Here is a 9,027-nt window from a genome sequence, read left to right on the forward strand (position 1 = left end):
TTCCTGTTGTTACCTTCAACGCATGCTCCTCCATGATATGAACATTCATACGTTGTTCATGAACCACCAAACTGCTTTGCAATTCATCTATGGAAATAACATCAAGGTCTTTTGATTCTTCGATAGAACAGACTACGTAATCAAATTTGGATGTCATGGAGCGCAAGATTTTCTCAATGATTGTTAAATCAGTCAAATTCTTTGCACCATTTGTCCTCATCTTGTTCACAACAGTCATAGTACGAGCAAAATAAGCAGTTACAGACTCACCTGCCTTCATGTTTAACAACTCAAACTCCTTCTGAAGAGCTTGTCTTTGTGCACGTTGCACCCGTGCTGTGCCTTGATACTTCGTTTTCAAAGAATCCCAAATGCTCTTGGCAGAATCTTTGTTTAAGATTGTCTCTAAAACTGATCGATCAATACTCTGAAAAAGATAGTTCTTTGCCTTAAGATCCTTCAGCTTTGCATCTTCAATAGCCTTCAACTGAGCTGGAGTAGGCTGGACTCCTTCAATCACTGTAGGAATCCCATCCTCAATTAAACTCCAGTATTCTTTTGAACGGAGAAAGTTCTCCATGAGCATACACCAATGATCATAGTGTCCGTCCAATCTTGGAATTGAAGGCTGCACAAAACCTCCTCCTTCTGTTGACATCTCTGATGCTATCGTCAAGCTCTGATACCAAAATGTTAAGTATATTTTGGTGTTTGCTGAGAAATGATATAAGAGAAAGGAAGAAATGTTTTGTGTATTTATTAACGTAACTGAAGACCATATATATAGCCTTTACAAAGATTGAAAACAGAAGCTAATAATAGAAATAATAACAGAATAACAGAATCCTAAACAATAGGATTTATTCAAGACTAGAAATCAGCTAAGTCCTAAAGACTTGTTCAACTGGAAACAAACTCTAACAAAGATGAGGTATTTTTAGTATCAAAGTCTAATATATATTTTTTTTCAATTAATTATCTTCCAATCTAACGGAGGAGTCATAAAAAACAAGATAAAATTTGCATCAGAAAGCAAAAATCCATATTCGAAGGATAGAGGCAGGAGTTCGAGATATAAGAGGTCACCATGGAAGGACCGTCAAAAAATAAATAGTGTAAAATATTGAATAGTAATTGAACGATTGAAACAAGCTGCTCATGCCATATCCATCAACTGTATTTCCTTTCTAACATGGTTAGTTAAAAAAAAACTCATAAACTGGCATCGGCCAAGAAAATTGAAGTAAAATAAATAAAATTCATGGTTATGAATAGTGATATTTTAAAATACTGTGCTTATGAAAAGCAATAGAATGACTTATTTGTTTTTTTTTTTTTTGACATGTTTGACTCACTCCAACCATTATTTATGATTTTTTTTATCGTTGTTAGATTTATTATGTTAAGATTTTTTTTAAGTTATATCAAAGTATTATCATCAAAACTTGGTTTACCTTCAATGTCTTATTCTTTTTTATTTTATTTTTTTTTCTTTTCTCTCTTGTCCTTCGAATCAATGTTAACCCATATTAATTAATTTTTTAAAATGTCTATAATAAATGTAATTATTCTTGACCACTACATTTACTAGATTATTTTATTTTTAAAAAATAAAATTATAACTATGTTATTTTGCGAAAAAAAAATTACAGTGCTGGTTTTTTTTTTATAAAAAAATTCATATTCATTCATCTACACATAGTTTAGTCTCGTCAAATTTCGATTAATAGTTCAAATTACAAAAAATAATAATAAAGGATAGTTGTGCTTCATTGTTCATATATGATAAATGAAAAGGGTATAAAAAAAACCTTATTTTTTTTGTTACCATGGGTGTTTGGGTTAGCCTACACGCATGTCGACTAATCCCCCTTGACTCTGAAGTTAACAACCATATAAATTTTCAGTAATCCTGAAATTTATGATATTTAAATTAATAATTTCTAAAAATACAAACTCAATATTTAATTAGTTTAGCTATAGTTTGCGTGTTGACGTAGTAATGTACCCCAGGTCCATACCCTCTAGGCACACCTCATATATCCAGTGCTTAAAATTAAGCCCGCTGGTAGAACATTATCTACTCGCTACAAAAACATACGCTCGTTAAATGCCATCACCATTACACGACTCACGTCATCCTGGATGGCCACTTTTAAATTGACTAAAAAAGTTAGTTTTTGTACTCTTAGTTTGCATCATACCTCTTTTTCATCATTTTATTTTTATTTTTTTATTTAAAACTTCATTTTTTTTTTTTATCCATGGTTCAAGGTATGAGAGAGAACATCATGAGATTCTAATGGTAGACAAAAAAAAATATTGGTTAACAATAATAATGACAAAACAAAAAAGATTGATCTCGATGTCTATAAGCTTTATTCGATGAAAGGAGCTCTATTAGGATATTGTTTTACCTCTAGATCTCCTGAAAAAGAATAAACTCGGCATCAAAAACTTTTTGGGTTTCAAGTTGATTCTTTTTTTACTATTTTTTTGGGGTTATTTGAAGGCACAATTAAGTTTATTTAGGCCTTTAAGATGTTTTAGGATGTTTCTAGATTAAAACTGTCAAAGATTTTTTTTAGGTGTAAAGCATCCATGGACAGATTTTCCAACAACTTATGGTTGTTGGAATCCAGGCATATGAAATGACACATTGTATATGAAAATGACACATTGTCTGCCACACTAGGCGACACGTTGCATGGATTCATTATTTTTTTTTAAAAAAAGTTAAAGGTGGATGACCGCCTCATAAAAAAAGAAAAAAAAAAACTATAGCAGGCCCAAACACGTGGGTTGTCATAGCTTACTTAGGCCTTTTTTCTTAGACTGTTTTTTTTCCTCTATTTTTTTCTTTTTGATTGGATTTTTATTGATTTTTCTTGTTATTTTTTTCTTCAATTCCACCGTTTAATATTTTGTTGATTTTTAATTGAACAACGTAATTTATTTTGATTTCATACATGTAGGATTATCTCCATCTAAAACAAAACACTTCAAGGTTTAGTTATTCTTAATTGTTATAATATAATTTTTTTTAAAATATTAAACCCAAACAAGTTTATGATTCGAGTCAAAGTTTGACTGGTTTTATTAAAAAGCAAATTTCATAAGTTGTTTTGAATGCAACTTTTATTCTCCGTTTAGTTAAATACATCTATCATAAATTAAATTTATGTTTAATATTATTTTTTTATTGAAAAAAATTATACCACCTGTAATGAACAGTGGATGGCTGGCTAGTTTTACAGCTAAACTCATACATGGCTTTGTTTTGCATCTATTTATTTTTAATATAAAAAAATATTTAAAAAATATTTTTTTAGTATTTTTATATTAAAAATAAAAATATATATTTTTAATACATTTTTTACTTTTTAAAAAATATCACCATACTAGACGTACGAAAGTTACCAAATACCAAGATTTTCAGGTGATGTGTTCAGTTGTCCAAAACTAGTTTCCTCGCATTCCAGCTCATAAAGCCTTGAAAAGTCTAATTTCTGGGGGGGTTTTAGCGACCTGCATATGTATTTTGAAAAATGTTCATGGATGATGCGACTCAACAAATGAGGGCGAAAGGGAACGGCGTGTAATTGCTATCGACGCAGAGGCTGCAACCGTTCGAGAACAGGGAGCACAACCCGGAGAGCTACGAGGACATGCAATAGGGTTACAGTCCTCTAATCTTCAGTTCTCTAGAGTTGCACTTGCCTCCTAACATGCTCAATTTGCCGCGTGATCGTGAAGTCCACCTCCTCAGTGACACTCTCACTCGCTACTCTCCCCAGGGTGAACGCGCTCGCGTATGCCGCGCCTCCTCCTCGACTTCTTTTATTCTATTTATGAATTGGAATTGTCGACTTAAGTAAACTCAGATTTCATTCATTCATTAGTGATTTAGGGAAACTGAAAGAAATGTTGTTATGTTCGTGGCTGTGTTCGGTTTCGTAACGGCATCGCTCTTTCTAATGGTTTATGAAAATGTTTGCTCTTTATTTCTATGAGATTGAGGATTGAATTTGGGAAAATTGTTAGTGCAAATCGGGAGAGAATCTCTCTTCATGCACAGGGTTGACTGCTACTAGCATGAGTAATAATTGGCCTTTCTTTTTCTTCCTCTTTTATAACTTAGAATAGATACTTGCTGAACTCACTTGTAGTTTTGTAGGGATGTGGGTTTTAAGAGTAAAGATAGATTTTTCTTGATGTCACTTTGTTCGTCTTCATCTATTTTTGCCCAAAAGACCTTCTCCTGAATGATCCATGAATGGTACATGATCAGCAACACCAGTCATCGTGATATGGTTCTTTCAGAGGTTGAGCTTTGAGATTTTTATTTATTTTCTGAAATGAGTTTTGTGAGGATATTATATTTTAAACATCGTGTAAAATAAAGGCTGACAAAATGAACTTTTCCTATCAATCTTTAATTACCGATGAAAAGGATTGTATCCATATAGGTTCAGAATGTCCTGAACTGCTAATGGTGTGGTGGGAATCAATGAGTTTCCAGAAATTTTGATGCACCTCTCTAGTGCTAGTTGTTGGCCTTATCATATGTTCTGTTGCTTTTCTTTTCTAAATGGTCATACTGTTGTCAGTTGTCACTGATTTCTGATGCAAACTGGCAGGTTCAAAAGCATAGAAAATACAGACAACATATTCTATCAAACTACAAGGTGTATTTCAGTTTTGAATTTTTATTCTGAAGTAAAAGTTTGAGAAAAAATTGTTGTGCATGGGATAGGGTAATTTTCCTTTTTTTTGCTTCAGGTTCTTTCAGGGTAGTTTCTTTAGCTGATATTCAGCAGAATTGGGCTGCTCTCTTATGATATTTCTTTTTGTTTCATATTTCGGAGGATGACTTGCTCTTATCTTGGACGTCATTTTAGCTATCAACACAATTTTCTCTTATCGTTTTTTTTTTTCAATTTTTAAGTGCTGTATCCTTATTTACCAGGCTTTATGCTAGTCTATGGTTTTTTTCATCATCAGATTGATTTTTTTTAATCATTCCTGGCATTGTTTTTTAGTATAAACCTGTGTTCATTTGCACAGACACTATCTGAGTGCATAAGTTTCTCTCACTGCCTATGGTGTCAAGAGTTTATGCAGGCACTTGCCCTCTCCTTTTAAATATGGAAAGGCTTTCATAATAGCTGACAACACATGCATTCTCTCAAAACTGAAAAACTGCTGTTAAACACTTTACAGTTTCCATGGTGACAAGTGTAGAATTGTTTGCAAAATTATATGAGCATAGAATGATTTAGATTTTCATGTTTTGCATATAGCATACAAGTATTAGTTGTCATGTGTTTTTTTGTACACTCAGCTTATTGGCTAGTTACTTATTGTCACAGCCTCGACATAAGGAGTTGTATAAATATGAATGCCACGCATTTCTTTGGTCCTCCATCTCTCAAAGCAATCAGTGAGAACACAGAAGAGAGTTTATACGTTTGAAATGGTTCAGCCAAAGTTCTGTGAAATGTTGATAAATGAGGTTTTATTTATTTCTCTTGTCATTTGTCGTGTAAATGACATGATTTTCCTTGTATTTTTTTCTGTTTATATACGTATATCTAACAATTACATGGGTGTAAATGGAGGTATGTGGACAACTTATGTATGTATGCATGCATGTATTTTGAAATATGTAGTTTGTGCATTACAAAGTTCTGATTGCTTAGGTAGAAAGTATGGAAAGATGGGTGTGTGATCACGGGTTCCATATAATTTGTCTGAACACTATGAACAATTTGGTGTTGTTCTTGATGACTCTGGACTGGAAACCATGCTTGAAAAGTTGATGGATGAGACTATATATGTCCCATGTCTAGAGGTATCGCATCTCTATTCAATAAGGCTCTATGCTTATAAATTATAACTCACAATCCATCATTTATAAATATAGCAAAAACTCATTTCAGTGCTCTTATTTCTATGTAGTTTTCTTTCCTCGGGTGGGTGGATTAACTCTGGATTCTCACCATGGTTCTGTGGTTGAATACGGAGAGCATATGGATATCGAGCTTGGTAGGTGTTAACTTTGAACCTTCTTTTTGCTAATTCCATCTGTCACTATGAATAATAATATCTCGTCCATCGTATTATATTTGGTGAATCTTTTATCATTTAGTAGTGACTGAAACTAAAGGGAGTTTCAAAGACCCGGACCTTCTCTCATCTTTGTTTTGATTCTTCAGTTCCAAAAGTATTGCATGGATTTTTTTTTTCATTCTTAAAACTTGTTAGTTGGGTAGGATTTACGCCTTACATTAATGTTGATACTCGTTTGTGTTTGATATGGTGACGGTGTCATTTATTTCCTGGCAATGGTATCAGGCTCTGGCCTGCCAGTTAATGTTTTGCCTTTGCCTTTCTATCACCATTTTTGTTTTGAGAAAGCTTTCTATCGCTAGTTTCACAAAGTAATTTGTTGCCCCCACCTCCTCCTCTTCTTTTTTCACCTTACATCCTTCTTTTAAGTTTTCAATGTTGATGACTCCGAAGTCACCTTAAATATTTGCTTGGGTGAGCAATTTCATGGTGGAGATCTGTTCTTTCATAGTGTTCGGTGCACTAAACATGTGAATACAGCCAATCAGGGGTATCTTAATTTTCAGAATCAGAGTGCTGCTGTTTAACTTGAGGCCATATTTTTTATTTTGTTTATATTATGCTAGCCTAACATGTAGTGATATTTCATTCAAGCTTTCAGTTTCTGTACAAGTTTTCTTAAAATAACACTCATTTCTCAATTGGAGATATATCTGAACTAGCAATGGTTAGGAATAATCTGAACTAGGAAATTCAAAAGGGCATACTTACCAGGTCAATGATGCCATTTTTCTTTTTGAAAAAAAAAAAGAACTTGTGGACAGTGCTGCTCAGTTATATAAGCTAATGCTTGTGTGCACCTTTTTTTCTGGAATTGTTCATGATGCCAAGTAGGATGAAACTTGATATGTCAAAACTAGATCCTAGCAAAGGGGAGAAAGGAAAGTTTAACTAACTAGATCCTACTCTCATTGTTATTTTTGTTCCCCTCATAATTAGTAGGAAATTTGAGATTGTTCCTGGAAATTTTAGGTGACTGGAGCTTTATGTGATTTGGTATTTTTCATTCTACTTGTATCTAATAGGAAAATTTTGATTATAACCACATTCCAGGATGAGCAATTCTTCGTCATGGTCGCCATTGGGCATGGTGCAAGAGCTACTATTTCTGGGCACCAGGTCAACTTAGTTATATGGTGCAGAAGGTATCTTTTTCTCCTATCTTCTTCACTTAGCACCCTCTCTTTTGCATAAACGAACTCCACATCAAGTAAAACTTCTTTGCCTCAATGATAGTATAGTTTTGAAAAAGTATGGAATCTCAGAAGATCTAATTCTCAGGCTTCCTTTTAACATCCATTAATGATTCCTTCCTAATACAGTTGTATTGCATTCTTGCTGGAGAGCTGTGAACTTGATCTCATTTTGCTCTTAGTGGTTAAAGTGGTTTGGTGCTCAGTTAGTGTGAAAGTCAGAGCTGTTTGCCAAATTGGGATGGTATATCGGCATCTTGAGTCATTAATTCCTCTCAAGTTTTGCTTGTGAAGTTATATGATAGCAGCATTCTCACCCTTATTATAGTAGTGGCAATTCTTTCTTTCCTCTTCTTTTCTCGGTCCTTTTGCTAGGGTTTTGTTGGTGATATATGAAGGGTGCATGTTTTTATTTTTCTCTCTTTCCAGGTTGGATAAATATGTCTAATGCAATGTTGTCTTATTAGCTTTCAAAATTGAAATATGTAGTACTCTCTGGTGCGTTGCAATCATACAAGAAGAAAAATATTATAGTTGAAGCTCAATGTTCTAACTAGTCATTCCTTTCCTTGCAAGAACTTTATCAGATATTCAATTAGGCTTTTAAGCAGAACTACAATCAATGACCATGGCCTAGCTGTCAATGTACAAATATCTAGAAACTTAAAGACTTTGGCATATGGTGCTAATCCCCATCTAATTCTTCATTCTGTACCACGGTCCAAGCTGTGCTTCAAATAGGTACAGACACTCTCACTTGATACAGATGAACTTTCACCTGGCCTTTTTTGTTATTGTCATTGTGCTTCTTTGCTGCTGACTGCAAAAACACAGTTAGATCTTCTCTCAGGTATACGCAGAAGGTGTGACAATCTTTAGAGTCTGTTTAGCCCGTTTCATAAAGTTTTTTGCAGTATTATGGTGTCTTTTTATGTCTTGATTCAAAATGGGAGGGGCCGTTTTCCTATTGCAGGTTGCTTGCTTCTTTTCATCCCAGTATTTTTCCATGGCCTCGAGGGAAGAATTAATAATTCGAACTTTGGTACGTCTTGTAGTAGTTGGTCCATGAAGGGAACGGTAGGTGTGGTGGCTTGGCCATGAAAAAATATTGATGACTGTGAGGGTTTGTTTTTGTGTTATAACTTGATTTTCAAATTGCAATTAATTGTATGCCATATCATCTTTTTTTCAAGTTACTTTTATCTTTTACTTTATATTTATTTATATCATCTTTTTTTCAAACAGTAAAATCAACTACTCCCGTTTCAAAAATATTGCCCTTTTTTCTATTTTGGGATGTTTATCGAAAAGTCAAATTATTAATTACTTAATCTTACTAATATACCTCTTAATTGCAACTTACTTTAATTCTTTCAATCCAATTTTTCTCTCTTATTTACATTCGTACATTCGAAGAAGGATATTAATTAGTGTGAAGTAACTTGAAACAGGTTATATGACATGTAATTAATTATACATTCATAATTTGAGTAAAAAGTCAACCAACTCCGGGATGAAAAGAGCAAACAATAGTTTAGTTTATTTTTATTAACTTGAGTGTTCGGATCAGCTTATAAAGTATCTTGACTAATTTTATTATATATAGAACTTCTGATTTGTAATTGACAGAAGTTCGATTTTGAGATGGGAAGAGAGGGTAATTGTTTTCTCCTTTCGGGGCTCCAGGCACAGTGAATGATAC

General features: G+C 33.5%; 1 protein-coding gene across 1 annotated transcript; it reads left to right on the plus strand.

Moving 5' to 3' along the window:
- Positions 1 to 5,615: 5,615 nt before the first annotated feature.
- On the plus strand, positions 5,616 to 8,517 carry LOC112328967 (2-oxoglutarate and iron-dependent oxygenase domain-containing protein CP2-like). The gene is given in 6 exon segments (XM_052456478.1): positions 5,616 to 5,621; positions 5,732 to 5,894; positions 5,962 to 6,048; positions 6,499 to 6,656; positions 7,158 to 7,214; positions 7,216 to 8,517. Coding segments are annotated over 6 exon segments (582 nt in total). The 3' UTR covers positions 7,327 to 8,517.
- Positions 8,518 to 9,027: the final 510 nt, after the last annotated feature.

The sequence above is a fragment of the Populus trichocarpa genome, chromosome 10, assembly GCF_000002775.5.
Source record: "Populus trichocarpa isolate Nisqually-1 chromosome 10, P.trichocarpa_v4.1, whole genome shotgun sequence".
Classification (NCBI taxonomy): domain Eukaryota; kingdom Viridiplantae; phylum Streptophyta; class Magnoliopsida; order Malpighiales; family Salicaceae; genus Populus; species Populus trichocarpa.